The sequence below is a fragment of the Xiphophorus maculatus genome, chromosome 18, assembly GCF_002775205.1.
Source record: "Xiphophorus maculatus strain JP 163 A chromosome 18, X_maculatus-5.0-male, whole genome shotgun sequence".
In the NCBI taxonomy this organism is placed as follows: Eukaryota; Metazoa; Chordata; class Actinopteri; order Cyprinodontiformes; family Poeciliidae; genus Xiphophorus; species Xiphophorus maculatus.
The window spans coordinates 14,657,279-14,673,420 of record NC_036460.1 but is presented as its reverse complement, the minus strand read 5'-3'; the positions used below and the strand labels follow the sequence as shown (position 1 = coordinate 14,673,420).

General features: G+C 36.6%; 1 protein-coding gene across 1 annotated transcript; it reads left to right on the top strand.

Moving 5' to 3' along the window:
- The first annotated feature begins 7,361 nt into the window (after positions 1 to 7,361).
- LOC102231096 (RNA-binding protein 7-like) lies at positions 7,362 to 14,226 on the top strand. Its single transcript, XM_005808307.3, has 5 exons — positions 7,362 to 7,558; positions 7,815 to 7,977; positions 9,078 to 9,150; positions 13,066 to 13,159; positions 13,248 to 14,226. The coding sequence occupies exons 1-5, from the start codon at positions 7,466 to 7,468 to the stop codon at positions 13,611 to 13,613; spliced, it is 789 nt and encodes a 262-aa protein (XP_005808364.1). The 5' UTR covers positions 7,362 to 7,465; the 3' UTR covers positions 13,614 to 14,226.
- Positions 14,227 to 16,142: the final 1,916 nt, after the last annotated feature.

Sequence of the window (16,142 nt, the reverse complement as noted above, 5' to 3'; positions counted from 1 at the left end):
TCTCAAAAGAGCCTACTGTGTGCATGAAGGTTGGCTGTGTGCCTTTTTCCCAATAGGACAGGCGCTGGACTGAAATGGCTATTGTAAAAATTTAGACTGAGAAATTATCTTTCACAGCTCTCCTCAGACAACTTCTTCAATAAATGATCAATTCGAATAGAAATTACCGTGCTTTGCAGCGTATTCACAGACTTTGAACTTTTCACAGTTCTTCAAGGTTCAACAAAACACTTCAATGAATTTAATTGGAATATTTTGTGATAGATGCAAAGTAGTGCATAATAAAAATGTAAATCTGGTTTTGATATTGCCACAAGTCTTTGGGGCTATACCCTTACCAGCTTTATCCATCCAGAGAAGCAACATTTTTGCTCAGTCAGATGGAGAATATTTGTGAGAATTAGTTTCAAGTCTTAACACAAATTCTCCATTAGATTCAGATTTGAAAGTATTCTGTTGTCAAGCTGCGACTGTATGTTTAAAGTTCTCGTCATGCTGGAAAGGGAGGAATTTTACTGCCCATAACATTTTCTTCCATCATTTGGCTTGTACCACCTTCCCTGTTCTGGCAAAAAAAAACTCTTCTCACACCTGATGAGAGCACCTGTTTGCTTTAAAAATGTCCATACATTTAAAGACTTAAACTTCAAATTATTGTAGGATTATTTTTTCCTAATGTGACTACTACATTTAGTGATAAGACTATGTCAGTAAATCTTCTTCATCTAACTGTAATTTCCTCTCCAATAAATGATAAGTGGTAAATTTCCTCTCTGCAATAAGCTATTGATGGCAGTCAGACTCCAAGCAAAAACTCAAGAACAAATTAAACTTTTAATCCAGAGGTTTTGCATGTAAATCAAATATTTGCATAACAAGAAGTTGGCATAACACCCTCTGATCAGCTGATTACCATAGTGATGAGAATCTTCAAAGGGAAAACTTTTTCTTTCTGGGGTGGAGCTTAGAGTTATAGGTTATAAGCTGCAATATTGACTGTCTCTGAGGGCATGTTCTGCTCAGCAGCAAAGAATATGGGACACTCTGTTGTTGATTATAATGAAAAGGAGAAGAAGGCAAAAGCTTACTTTTGGAGCAGGGGGTAAGGAGGAGCAAAAAGGAGCAGTCTCTTTGTGCTTCTTGACAGAGCTCATTATCTTTTCCAAAAGGTGTTGGAGGCTTTAAAAAGCAGCAGGAGGTAAGGCAGAAAAAAGAAGACCTGCACAGAATATATTTAAAGAAGTTAGATATTTGTGCTGCAACGAATTTTACAGTTAAAATCCATTTCTTAATTACTCCTCCAGGACAATTATTCCCTCTTGATTCCCAATGCAATAAAACACTCACCATAAGGCACCTTTGGCAAAGGGCAATAGCCCGCACCTCAACAGGCAGGCATGAAGTGAGCCTATAGCTGTCTGAAATGTGCTGACACCTCACTTCTTGCAGCAGCCACAGGGGTAGGGTAATGGGAGCAGTGGGGGTAGAGTGATTACTGGATGAAAAACAAGCATCGCCTACTTTCATTTGCTGCAACAGATGCTCATTTTATGCAATTATTAATAACTTCAAATATTTCAGCTAATACTCTTATTATGGTCTGTTGAGTAATAAGCTGGTTGATTTTGATGTTTTTGGCCTTCTGCAGTCCATTTTTTGCGGTGTGGGGTTCTTGCCAGATATCTCCCTCTCTTTTTCTCTCCCTTTTTCTTATAGTGCTACTCAGCACTGCAGCACTGTAGCAACAGGGTAGATCTTTCTCCTAATATGCGTTTGTGTGTGTTTGATACATTGCAAGGACCATTTTCCTAACACATACTACATTGTGGGGACCAACTACTTCTTATCGCGGCCAAAACCTGTACCCCATACAGTGCTGTTTTTGGGTTAGGTTAGGTTTAGGGTTAGGCATGCACTGGTAATGGATAGGTTTAGGATAAGAATCAAGAATAGACTATAGAAATGAATGAAAAATAAATGGAAGTCAATACAAAGTCATTGTGAAGATAGAAAAACCTACTGTACGTGGGGGTGTGCAGGCGTGTGCACACATGCGTGTGTGTGGTTTTGTAAGAGGGAAGCAGTCACAGCATATCAGGGCAGCACTAACATGCAATGACGATATTTGGATAAAAAGCATGTTGCAAGGAAAAAAAGGAAAGCAGTGCAGAAAAGAAGTGCATGGGCACCTTTCATTAGATTATTGAATCTATTTGTCTTGAGTGGGTGGTGAAACGGTGTGGCATCATGCCAGTGATGAGCTGTTCACTGCATACAGTGCTGTGAAAAATTGGTTGCCCTTTTTTACTCATGTCGTGACCAGTGATGGCATAGTTAGCTTTAAAAAGTAACATGATTTTTGATTGCTGACTACTCCTTCCACTAACAATGACATCCATTAGATATAACTGTAATACTGGGTCATTGTTAAATTTGAATAGCATTTTTTTTCATTAATAAATAAAGCCAGTATTTGAAAACTACTCATATTATCTTTGACACAAAATTAATTTGATCATGTAAAACATTTAAGAGTGACAATGAAGCAAAAACAGAAGAAATCTGTAAGATGCTGAATACTTTTTAGAAAGACCTGTTTGTGTGTATGTTTGGAGATATTTTCTCCAAATCCCAACTTAAGTTTGATTGCAAAGTGAAAACTAACTGTAATTTATTGTTTTTCTCTGCAGAAAAGATGGGTAATACTTGCTTGTGTTTGTAAATGTAAGCAGTAACTTTTCTTCTGCAGCAATATACAAAGTGTAATTTCATTATCTTTCAAAGAAAACTGAAATGCACCTGGTATAACCTAACACTTCTGTGGCAATCTGTGATCCATATGCCAGTAGCCATCTAAACCAGAACCTATAGGCTATATATAAGGCCATGGTCCTAAATAATAAATGACATCCATCACAAAAGTGGCTCTCCTGCTGCACTAAATTAAGCATGATTGATCCCCATATTGGAACTGAAACAATATAAACCACTCAAATGCCCATCCCTGTCAACTGGTTCTATCAAATATCAACTCAAGGGGTGTAAAATAAGATTGTGCATGTAGGTGGGGCGGTGACTGCCTGGTGAGCACAGAGTAGCACTTTGGAAAGCACAGGCCATTAAGCTGTGCTGGATGCAGTGAATGGGAAGCTGCTATGATGACATCACGCTGCCAAAGAGGGATGGCATAATTAAACTTTCATCCGACAAATATTCATGCGCATTTAATGATCCCAATTCACTTCATTCCACATGAATTATGAATATTAATGAAAAGGAGGAAAATGCAGTGGGGTGTGTATATGATGGAGCCCGAAGGAAAGATTGGGGTTAACGAAGAGCCACCAGTGGGTTGGCTTTGCAGTACGACCAAACACCCGTAGGCTGGAGGTCATAATTGGAAGTGTGTATATACTATGAGAAAGTATATGTACAAGTGTGTGTGTTGAGCCTGACTATTCTCGTCTTGTGTGGCTAAGTGACCATAAAATCTCACCCATATTATACCAGCCAATAGGAAACTGGTTTGGCCTAATTTGGGGGTTCTTCGCTGTTTTCCCCATGGCAAGTTCAACAGTCTAATCTTGCAAACTCAAGCTGGCACATTTATTTATGTGTCACCAAATCTATGTGTCTGAAAAAACAAGTTCCAAATTTAAGTGCAGCAGGTATGTTAAATGTAAATTAGAACAATGGTTTTGTTCATATACAATAGTCAAAAGATTCAAATAGATTCAAAGGCATAAGAGTGCTTGTCAGTGCTTTGGCTCTTAAGACAGAGGCAATTCCCTGCTTTTCTACAGCACATTGAGCTTCAAAGGCTGGATGTATCTGCCGTATAAAATAATGAGATTTAAAATAATTTTAATGACATACATAATGTGACTCATTGATCAACCACAGCTTAGGTGCTGTTATATCGCCGTTTCTATTCCTCATAAAAAGTAGCAATGAAAACAAGGAATTAAATCTTGTAGATAATTTCACTGAGGAACAACAGTTGTGTGGTGTAAAACTATTTTCTTAGTCGTGCTTCTTTTCATTAGATGTTGCTAGAAAAATTGAAGTCTATTCTGGATACATACAGTTATTTAAATAATGGGAGTGATGCTATTTCTAAAACTGTTTGTTTACAACATCTAAGACATGACAGTGGGTGATACGCAGAGGGAGAAAATTCATAAGCATTTCAGTTTCTATTCATAAGCGGATGGATGGATGGATGGATGGATGGATCTCACAGAAAAAAAATCTCACAGAAAAAGCCTTTTGTGTTGCCTGAACTGTTACCATTGTCAGTGGATCAATGCTACCACCTACTGGTAATCCTTTAAACTGCACGCTGCTCTCACAGTATAAGAACAATTACATATTTGCATGCTTAATGTCGCTGCCTGCTTCGTCCTCCATTTTACTCTCTTTTTCAGCTCCCATGAAACCTTCCTTGTAGTTGTAAATCAAGGATAATAATGACGTAAGGGAATTGTTTGGAGTAATAACCATATATTAACTAAAAATAGATTCAAGGGTTTTCATTGCAGTACTACACAGGTGTGAATTTTATGGTTGAGTTTTACTGCTTCCCTTTGATAATATTAAACTATAAGCATATTGTTGTATTGGAGCTTTACATGCAGAAGAGCATGTGTTAACAACTAAACCCACCATTTACACTGAGGAGTTTACTGCCATATGAAAAATTCAATCAAAACTCTGCCTTGCATGTAAAACACGTCATAAGCATGAGGTGTAGATTCTTAGCGTGCATGTCTGTTGCATTCCCCTCACTTTGATGTTTCATATTAAATTAAACCAGAAAATATGGAAATGAGTCACAATTCTCACTGTGGCCTAATTTGCATCTACTATTACCTCGCGCACCGCAACCCCAATACCACCTAACCATGGCAGAATCCGTGAAGATGTTTCTCAGGCATGAAGGGGAAATTCATTACCAGACAAATTGATCTAATTAACATGGAGGACAGAACATGAGAATCCATCTGATAACAATGAGAGCAAAGCCTCTAAAATTGCTCGCTCGACCTCCACAGTCAGACACATCACGGACATTAGAGGCACTTGGTTCCGGACAATTTAAGGAACTGACCCAATCAGGGTAAAATAAAAAGTACAAAAAATAATAATAATGTGACAGCTAGATATAAGGATAGGAAAGCGGTTAAAACAGGGTTAAAAATGGATTCTACATGTAAAGAGAGTACATTAAAAATTATTAAAACAGCACAAAACAATTAGCAATTCAAGATCTCATGAACAACAGTGTGAATCCAGATTAATCTTTTTTAAGGACTATAACCTTTGTCAGTCTTGTAACATTTCTGGAAATTGAAATGTCCTTTTCAATTAGAGAAGAGGGATAAGCAGCGTGAATATGGCAAATTAATGCTGCAAACTTCTTTGGAATGATTGGACGATATAAATCATCCAGTGTGAAAAGCTCCTTTAATTCACCTTTTACTCTCATTATACATGTCTACAGTGACAAACAATACATTCTAATTCTGAAAAATTGTTGTTTTTTTTTTCATAAGCCAAATGGCAATCTACCTTACACAGTAAACTTTTCATTTACAGCCCAGGTGTGTTAAATGTACAGCACACACCTAGTTGTTCCTAATTTCACTAAACATATGAATTTAGGTGTCTAATGCTAAGTCTTACATCTCAATTCAAAACTCAAAAGCTGCCAAGACAATACAGTTAGTCACAGTTCACATGGATGAATGAATGGACAGATGAAGAAACACCAAAATTATGCAGTGAAAAACACCAAGGCAAAGTCATTAAAAATAGTTGGGCAACCATGTCAGAAGGGTTAAACCGAGAAATTGCTGTCTTGAAATAATGCTTACTTAAAAATAAAACCTGCTTTAATATAAAAGCTTTAGATGCATGTGATATTTATATTCCTTTCACAGGTGATGGCTAAAAAAGAGACAATAACCACTATAAAGAGAATAACCACTTGACTCAGTCAAGTTAGACTCAGTTGTCATAGCATATCTACTACTAAAGCCCATTTCCTCTTTTTTGTCTCCCACCTTTAAGCCGCCAGGGTTCCTTGATTTCACTCAGACAGCAGAAGACAACCTCTAAATTTCATGGTCCAATTTCTGGGAATCCCCCGTTCAGCTCCTTCCGACAAGCAGCAGACACATTGTGGAACTGCTATTATGCTGAGCTCATCACGCAACCAACTTCTTGGCGAAATGCTGGAAAAATATTGTGAAAGGATTATTAGAGAAAGGTTGCTGTGATGACATGCAAAAGGCAAAGAATCGGAAAGAGCAAGAGCTTCGTTAATTGATAAAGGTCCAATTTCAGGGCATGAAACTGTGAAGTCAAATTTCTTTTAAGTCATATTTGATATATAGAGCTTTATTAATAGCAACTAAAAGCAACATTAATTTTGCTATAAACCGATACTATGTCCGTGGAAAATACATAATACTGTCCCTTTAAAACATTGTGTGTTGACACACAGGTTTTACATTACACACTCCAGTGCACTAAACAGTGGTATGCATGTCGGTTTGCTTTAGGCTCAAGGGGTAGTATAGGGAAGGATTATGCTGTTTCTAGTTGTACTCAGAACTGGGAAATTCCAACTTCCCAGTCAGAAAAATTAACTGGAACGCCCTCTGAAGTCGGATTCCCCACTGAAAAAAATGAAAACAATTCAGAATACCCACATTTATTACCACATTTATGATTTTGCTTTCAAAATCAGCCTTCCACTTAATAAATAATAAATTTAATAATAACTGATTTGTTTTGCTTTTAAACAGGTGTGGCAGTCTTTCATATACCCCTGCATCTGTGGAGTAAGTACAGTCTATGGAAGCCACGGATTTAAGGTTTCTCTAAGTTTGTTCTGCGTGTCTGGGAGAATCCTCCCTCAGATACTGATTATGGATTATGCTGCTTTGTAGTTGTACTCAGAACTGGGAAATTCCAACTTCCCAGTTAGAAAAAATTAACTGGAACGCCCTCTGAAGTCGGATTCCCCACTGAAAAAATGAAAACAATTCAGAATACCCAAATTTATTATGTGGAAGGCTGATTTTGCTTTCAGAATGGCAACTTCTCACATCAACAGTGGAAAGACGTAGTGGAAATATGTTTATTTTAAACTCTACATGTAAGAGTGCATCTAAAATCAGTTTTAACAAGTAACACTTGAAACTCTAAACTGAACAAATTAAAAGTAATGCTTAAAATATGAATAATATATAAATAAAATATATTTATTTTATTTTATTTTATTTGTCATGTTGTACACACTCCTTACCAGTTGGTGGCAGTAATGCTTCCGTAATGAAGAAGGCTCAGGAAGAAGAAAACAGAGGTGCTTACTTTTGAATGCCACGGTGTTTTTCATGCTAGTGTCTGTGTTTGTTTCTTTGTTTCACTAAAAAGTTTCACTAGCACCTCAAATACGATGGGTATAGAAGACGAAGCGGATCGCACTCTCTTCATAAGAAACTTAGACACCAGAGTTACGGAGGAACTGCTGTTCGAGCTGTTTTTACAGGTGCTGCTGTTGTTAGCCACAAGCTAGCAGATGTCCTGTTTGTTTGTAACGGCAGGCTAATGCTAATCCCGAGAAAATGTTTGAGGACAGACAGGCCAGAGTTGTAATTTACGAACATGATCTTATCTTAAGCTTTCTTTAAGTTTTCTTTTTTTTTTTTTTACATTTTTATTCTGTACACTAAAGCTATTCTGTTAGCGTGAAATTTATAAGTTTTTGCAGCCTTGTTTGTGACAGAAAGTGGTTGTGTTTGCAGGGTGGACCTCTCATCCGAACTAAAATCCCTAAAGATTCGGATGGGAAACAGAAGACATTTGGCTTTGCAGTTTATAAACATGAGGTGTCCGCGCCTTATGCCATGCAACTTCTAAATGGGACATCGCTGTATGGGAAAACCATCCAAGTCCAGTTCAGAACGGGTGAGAAATCAGTTGTTTTTAAGAGATTCGTTTAACATCTCAGTCATTGTAAATAATGTGACAACAAATTAGAATTAATCTGTAGATATTTGCATCAAGTTACATTATCAATAGATGGAGTTTAAACAACTTGCTTAGAAAATGATTTTACATTTTAAGTTAGTTAATAAAAATTGCAAATAGTTACATTTCAATATCTTTGATTTTCGCAGAGATGTGAGGTTACATGGGATGTTACAATATTACCAGAACATATGTCTGTGCATATGAATAAAAATATGTACATTTGTGTAAATTCACTTAGTAAGAATGCTTCTTTTTTTCTCGCTGTCTGAAATAAACTTGTTTTAGATTAATTAGTATTATGAAAATTGTTTCTATTTGCTAAATTGGAGAACAAACATCAGTTTCATTTATTGTAGAAATAATAATACAAAATGCAATGTAACATTTTTAATTATTCAATATATCATACACTCATGGACAAAATTGCTGGTACCCATTTATTAATTAATTAATGGAAACCCTTAAAGGTCCCTGAAATGGATAGAAACCAGCAGAAGTGCTAATATTTTGTCATATATAGATATATTTTAGGCTTGTCAATGTGAGCGCGTTAAAACATATAATTAATCTGATATTTTTAGTGTGCTAATATTCCATAACAGAGATTAATCTCTTAATTTTGCCCTTAAAGCCTCTCTCCTGAGGAGGCTTTTATGCCTTCTAACATGTGGGGAATTAAATTTAGGCTAGGAATGCTTGAAACGATGTTCACTAATTGCATTAATGCTCCTACTGAATGAGAGCGCTGCTATCGTGATTTTTATGCAGATTTTCACTGCATGGTAAGAAGTAATGCTCTGTAAATAAAACTTTTTTTCTCAAATGAATAACCAAAGTTTAGCAACATATTATATGTTGTTGGTACTGGTAAGCATAAACATATTTTTTTTTTTAAACTAATATACACAGAAGGTTATACAGATTATTTTTTTCTGTTACTTAAATATAAATCAGCACAAAACATTTTGGGATAAATCTAAAATATAAACCTAGAATGTAACATTTCATTTTTTAAAAAACACTTTTTTTCATAGGTAGCAGTCATAGCAGTCCAGGAAACTCCCAGAATTCTAGTCCTGCAAATACCCCAAATCCTCATGGCCAAAGGTAAGAATACATAAGTGCCCTATATATTATGCCCCCACCCCTCTTATTAAAATAAAACAAATACAGGGAATTAATACACTGGTTGTTAAATTACCAGCAAGTACTCCTGATTTAAAGATGGAGGCGAGGATGCTTAAGAGGATCACCGGGGACTGTGGTGTCTCCTACTGCAGAGTAAAGTTTAGACTGGGCCTAAAGAATCCCAGGCCCAGGCCCATAGATATTGTGTCTGAGCTTGATCCAACCCTAATTGACTTCAATTAGAGGTTCCAGCCCAAAGTAAACCTGACGTAGGAGTGAAAAGCAACACATTTGGTGCACTCAGTGAAGCCAAGAACCAGTTTAAAATACTTCCAGGCCTCTGACTTTGCATTCTGTTGGTTTAGTCGTGTAACTTCTTTAATTTTTAGCTTTTGTTTGACATTTTCCAGCTCCATTTTGTCACATGTTGTAACCACAGGGTGAGTCAATAGCAAATCTTTTGGGATGAGTGATTGATGGGAGCTTAGCAGGGCAGGGCTAGTCCGCTGTGCTTGTTCCAGTCTAATTAACTTGTACACCTTACATTCTTTCTTTCTTCATCAGAGTAAATTACCTACTCATCTAGGCCTGTCGCAATAAACAATAAATCAATTAATCGCACAATAAATTAAAACTATTGACTTCATTTTAATTATCGGTTTTATCGTTTCTTCTGGCCTTTTACTTTTTCTGTTGATGACACTAAATGAAAAAAGGCTCAACTCCGGTGCTCTCCACTGACCCTTCTCTTCCTCATTTCTTTAGTGTAAGGCCAAGCTCTCACTACACGATCTTAGAGTTGTTGGCCCATTTTCAAAACATGAGAGACCGCACATTAGCCGACAGAAATCCTAGGTATAAGGGTTTGATCGGGTTCGTTCCTGCCGTGTGGTGTCCAATAATGGGCACAAAATAATGGCTACAAGTCCAGTTAACTAATTTTAAAACCAGCCATTAATCAATGCTTTACTACAATCTACAATACCTGCAATGCATGTGGCTAGTGTCAGTCCTGACTGAATGAAAATCATTATAACCTATTTACGTCACGTTAACGAACAGCTGAAAAGTTACCGTGTTTATCAACTGCGGTAGCAATTTTGCTCCAACTCCTCCCCTTGTCATTTCCATATTTTTTGCACAAATTGTTGAATAAACATTAATGTTGTTTCCACATATCATCTCCAATGTCTGCTGGACTTTGGGTTGCGCAGCTGTTTGGGATTCCCCACCATAATTTCCCCTCAGAAAACACAGAGGGGATTCTGCGCTTTCTGATCGGCTACCTGTCACATTCAACAGGCTAATGCTCCCAGTCGGGGAAAACCGCTGATTTAGATCCGATCTCACGATCTACCATAACACGCCACACACTACAGGATGATCGGTTACGAAATCGCAAGCGACAATCTTAGAACGCCGAGCGTTCTAAGATTGTCGTAAGGGGGAAATTGGGGCAAAAAATCGTGTAGTGTGAACTATTGCATCAAGAAGCCGGATGTGCCCATCTTTTCTATTTAAATCTAATGATTACTGAAGGGCAATATAGTATACAGACTTCATAATCTGCACTCTTTTGGTTGAAGTATTTATTTCCACTTTGGCTTTATGTTGTTTAGATTTTAAGTACATTTTTTGTTAATGGAGACGGAGAATCAATTTTATTTTTGTTTTTGGTTGTTTTGTTTATCAGTTCCAGTGTTAAGTGTTCTTTTGAAAATAAAGCGTATCTATCTTTGGCAGGAAATCACATGCATTCCAATTAAATCAGTGTAAAAAGGTCTTCAAACAATATTATTGTTTATTGCAATAATTTTTGAGACAATTAATTGCTCAACAAAGTTTGTTATCGTGACAGACCTATGCTCATCTATTTAGACTTTAATAAATAGATTAATACAACAATAAGGACAACATGCATTCTTGTTTTGTCTAGTTTTCACTGTGCTGTATGTTATTGTAGGCTTATTAAAAATGCACCACAGAAGACCTGCCCGAACATCAAGGATACGGTTTTGACAAGTTTCAGCCCGAATATAAGGTTGGACGTAGGCTGTAAATCTAAACTCTACTGCAGAGTCGTTTGCATAAAACAAAATGTACAATTATGAAAACAGTTTGCTCTTCACATGAACATCAAATCATCAGTTTGAGTTGGTGAAACCTGTAGAAACTCTGCTTTTAATCTTTTTTTTTTAATTAATTGACTGCATAGATGCTTTGAGTTCTGAGATCTACTGAGAAACATCCTAAAACGTTTTGCAAGAAATTTATGGTGGACATTAAACAGTAACTTTCTGCACTCATTTTCGCCTTTTATTTCTAGTAGTTATGCTGTGCAATGTGTGATATCTTTCTTGATTAAGTCCAGTGACTCGATAGAATAGCCAAGGAAAGAACATATCCAGGCCCGTTGATCATACTTGCCTTTTTGCACTCTTAAGAGTGGAACAGTAACTGAGCCAGCGCTGCTGATGTGTCATAAGTACATGAGTACATAGACATGTACGCATATTGAGCAGTTTCTTCCTTCCTCTTTGTGTTCAGTCACTTGCATCTATTACCTATGTTGTACCTTTGATAAAGACTGACTAGAATTTTTTTTTTTTTTTATTTATGTGCTTACAGCCAAAAATATCCACTCTTGTCTATTTATTACAAGGGAAGAAATCACAGTTTGTTCTGCAACAGATGATTAATATCAATACTTGTAATCAATACTTTAAACACTGCCATGTTATTTGCAGTTTTATGTGAAAAAATTCAGGTAAAACCAGACATTCACATTCACTGTTATCCATATTATTATCTTTGCTGTCAATTTGAATGGCAAGTCATGAAAATGACTTTTTTTAAATATGTTATACTGCAAAAAAGCATGTAAATTTAGTAGCTGTGCTTCTAACTAAAAATACATACCAATGCAACCAGTACCCTGTACTTGGCAGTGTGTGCATTTTTTTTTTTTTAAAGAGTACAGCAAGTTTAAGTAACTAACTAGCTTTAGTTACTCCAGTTAGTTCAGTTACAGGTTAATTTGTTCCAACTTATTCTGTTTTTCAACAATAACTCTGGAAGCATTTATGATTAAAAAAAACATAGCAGGCTAAAATAATAAATTTCCTCTTTTTCTGCTATTTAAACAATTTCCTTTCTTTTACTGGGGAAAATGTGTGCACAGATTTTAAATTTTTCTCAGTAAATATCAGCAGACATATGTCAAGTATTGATTCATTTGGAAGTTTTCCCTTGATTTTTTATTTTATTTTGTATTTTTTCCTGACCACTTGTCAATGTGTTTCTTTCCCCCGTTAACCAAATTCTTAGAAACAGCATGGTCTTTGGTGAACCTTAATGAGTTTAGAAAAACAATTTCTTAAAAGTTAGGTACATGTTCTGTGATTCATAAATGGTAATATTTTAATTATTTCATTTTCACTTTCTTTCGAAACCACTACGTCTAGCACAGAACTTGCAGAAAATAAATTTGTTTGCTACAAAAGTGAAATGAAAACAGAATCAGTGTACAGACATAACTTAGCATGTTGTGTAAATTGTGAAGCTTTCATCCTTTGTATTGATTAGTTTAAAAGAATAACCCATTGAAGATGTAAGTGTGGACCAAACTGAACTTCACCGATACAAATGTACAAACACTCACCAAGATCTTGCTCTTAAGGAAAAAAGTTGTTCTTTCCTGTATAAAGAAGCTAAAGTTTGTTTGAAATATCTTTCAAACAATATCTTTCAAATCTTGCATTTGTGCACTACTGAAATTTTTTCTGTTTAAGAGTGGTGGTGATGTAAATGAAAATATGCGAAACAAGGGTTTTGGTACAAACTTTTTAATAAATGTAACATTTTTCAATGTATTTTTTTTTTATTCCCTTACAGGATGCCAATCCAGTTTAGTTCTCCTCCATACATGCCTCCACACCAAATGCAGAGGTCATTTTCATCGCCTGACCATCTCCCGAAGCATGCCATGGTAACACTATTTCTTGGCCTACAAAGTAAAAACTCAAAAAACAAAAAAAATCTCACGCCTCGCTACCTGTCCTTTTCTACATCCACAGAGGAACAACATGTGGCAGCTCCATATGCAGCAGCTCGAGCAGCTTAACGGCACTTTTGCCAAATCTTTCCACCGGCAGTCGCCCGCTGCTGGAAATTCTGGCAGAGGGGAGTTGAGGCAGCAGGACAACGATCACTACAGGCATGATCGAACCCAGATGAACAGCGGCGGGAGAAGCCAGCGCCACGGGGATGAGCACGGCTCTGGTCGTCATCAGCAGCACAGCCACAGCCGGGAGAACTACCACCACCAGAATGACAGGAGTGGTGGCAACCGACACCACGACAGCCGAGGTGGAAACAGTCGTGATGAACGGGCTGGCAATCGTGGCCTCAAAGAGTACGTTCACAGATGGCGACATTACTGAGTTACATCTTTGTGAAAGGAAAAAGAACAATCAGTTCTTCACATTTTTTGTGGATATTTCTTTTAAGAAAATCTGAATTAGGTTAAAAATCATTGTGTATATACTCAGGTCGTTTGTAAATGATCTCACCAATTTGAGGATTTAATAACTCATGCCTTTAAGGCCTCTTTTTAAAGGTCTTTTTAAATTTGAACATTTTTCTTTGATGTGACAGTTTTGTTCTCGGCTGTTCTGGACATTCTGAAAGTGATTGTAATGTTGCAGAAGCAGTTACAACAATCTTGAATGACAAAAAAGATAAAAAATGACTTCAAAAATGTATGATACTTATAACAGATTTGTGTTATGCAATTGTGCTTAAATGGTGCTCCTAACAATGTAAACAGATTTTCAGGTACTTTTGCTGAAAAGAACATCAACTTTAGCTATAAATTCCACCAGCAACATTGAAACAAACACAGGGCACCAACTTTTTTAATTTTTAGATCAACCTTGCTCTTTCCAGCAAAAGGGGCTTTATTTTACTTTTCTGTGGGTTTTATTTTTTTTAAACTCCAATCTGTAAAACATGTTTTAAAGTGAACCTTTTCTCTATAAAGCTCTTTTCACTTGACTGCTGTATTGTTATTCATCTGGCTTCAACACATGCCTTTGAGTCTTTGTTGTTGTTCATAAAGGCTATTTACAGCTCATGGTGTATAGAGGATATTGTATGTTGACGCTTACACGCTGTAATGCAGGCACACATGGCCTTATCTGCACCTATAAATGGACCAAGTGTAACTAATATGCTTGTACAGCGGGTTCTGAAGTAATCTACAGGTGGCGCCACACACATCCATTTATTGAATCAATTAAGAAGTTAAATATAACCAAGCTACATGATCAGCTCCAACGTTTGACCTTTCTATTTATGATGCTTTCAAGTCTTAACGTGAATCAGACTCCCATTCTTTCAACTTGACAACACGGGGTTAGTGCCAGGTTTATTTCTTCCTAAGCAGTGTCCCGTCCACTTTTCTCAACACGCTTTAAAAAATGGCACAGGTTTTGGGCGTTTACGGATGGGGAAAATGTCTGGCTTCACTCCCATCCCAAATTTAGCAACACTTGGAAACATGGGGCTTCATGTTGCAATCTGCCTTTTGCCTCAGACCTGTTGCTTAAAACTAGCTGATAATCAAATCTGAACGAAGTCTGCCCGACAGTTTTCATTTTGCTGTCTCAATATTAAAACCTTTTTCTTTTTTTATGCGCTTTCAACACTCCAAAAGGCTGTGTAGTATGTTTTCCCTCTACCTTCCTTCTAATCTGCTCTAGTATCCGATTGCATCCTGATACTCCCAAATTGCTCCAATAGAGAGTATCCTCTCTCCGGTGTCGGTAGGCCTACCAGGAAGATCCATATTACGCTTCTGACTGTGGCATAACTCTTCTAATTGGTTGATCTACATGGCGTCTCCAGCCCTGGAAAGGCTGAATAAGATTAGGGGGCCACTCGGCAGCCGCTGCTGTTCGGACCTGAATAGAAGCGTGGCTCCTGAAATGATCCCACTTCTAAACACCCCCGGAAAGCTATCCGCTCACTGCCTTTGCAACGCAGATAACAAGTGACAGGATTCCTTCAAACAGTGCTTCCTGTACCAAGGGGTTAATGCATTGTCACAGATAATTGAGCTTGAATTGTTGACCAAAATACTCATGAGGGAAAAAAAAACAAAAACAAAAAAACTTCCGTATTTTTTTTATTCCATATATTTTATTTTGCTAGCACGCTTTTAAATTTGCATTGTTTATTTTTCTCTTTATCTTAAGGACTCGTGCCATTAATTATGTATTAAGTCGTTTTGATCAAGTAATATTTTGTCCTCTCAAAACCAAACCGCGAAGTCTACAAGCATCTTTATCGGTAATTTGAGGGAGAAATTATTCTCCTTTCGGACAGCCACTTTCAAGTCTAGACACATTTTTAGGCTTAGGCATAAAATGATTACGATGATGAAATTATTATTTTTGTTAATAATATTTTATTATTATTTCTACCATTGTTATAGTTATTGTTGTTGTTGTTATTATTAGAAGTGTTATATATATTTCACTTCGGCGAAATATATATATACAACTTATTTAGCACAACCTACTTTAAAAGAAAAAAAAAGAAAAGGGAAATATTTTAAAGGTTTAAGAAAGATAAGGTCGGGTTCGTTCAGATGCGCGCGCAATTATTGATTGATAATAAATTACACCTGCCGCAATTTCCGTGGTGAGATCATTGGGAAGTAGGCTTAAAGGGGTAGTGGATCAATTGGTAATTATAAAAATAACACGAACAGAAATAATAACAATAATATAATTCTTATTTTATCTCTATTATTGGTTAACATTATTTTTCAACAAATGTTTTTAATAACTGCATAATAACGGTGAACGAAAGAAAGAGAGAAAGAATTAATTAAATTAAAGAATCACAAGAAAACAGTCAAAAAGTAACAATATTTTATCAGATGTGGATACTTGAAAACTGACCTA

Excerpts from the sequence above, each read along its gene's own strand:
- LOC102231096 (XM_005808307.3), top strand. The coding sequence starts at position 7,466 with ATGGGTATAGAAGACGAAGCGGATCGCACTCTCTTCATAAGAAACTTA. Across the intron at positions 7,978-9,077 it reads CCAAGTCCAGTTCAGAACGG|GTAGCAGTCATAGCAGTCCA; the intron begins GTGAGAAATCAG and ends TTTTTTTCATAG. Across the intron at positions 9,151-13,065 it reads CCAAATCCTCATGGCCAAAG|GATGCCAATCCAGTTTAGTT; the intron begins GTAAGAATACAT and ends ATTCCCTTACAG.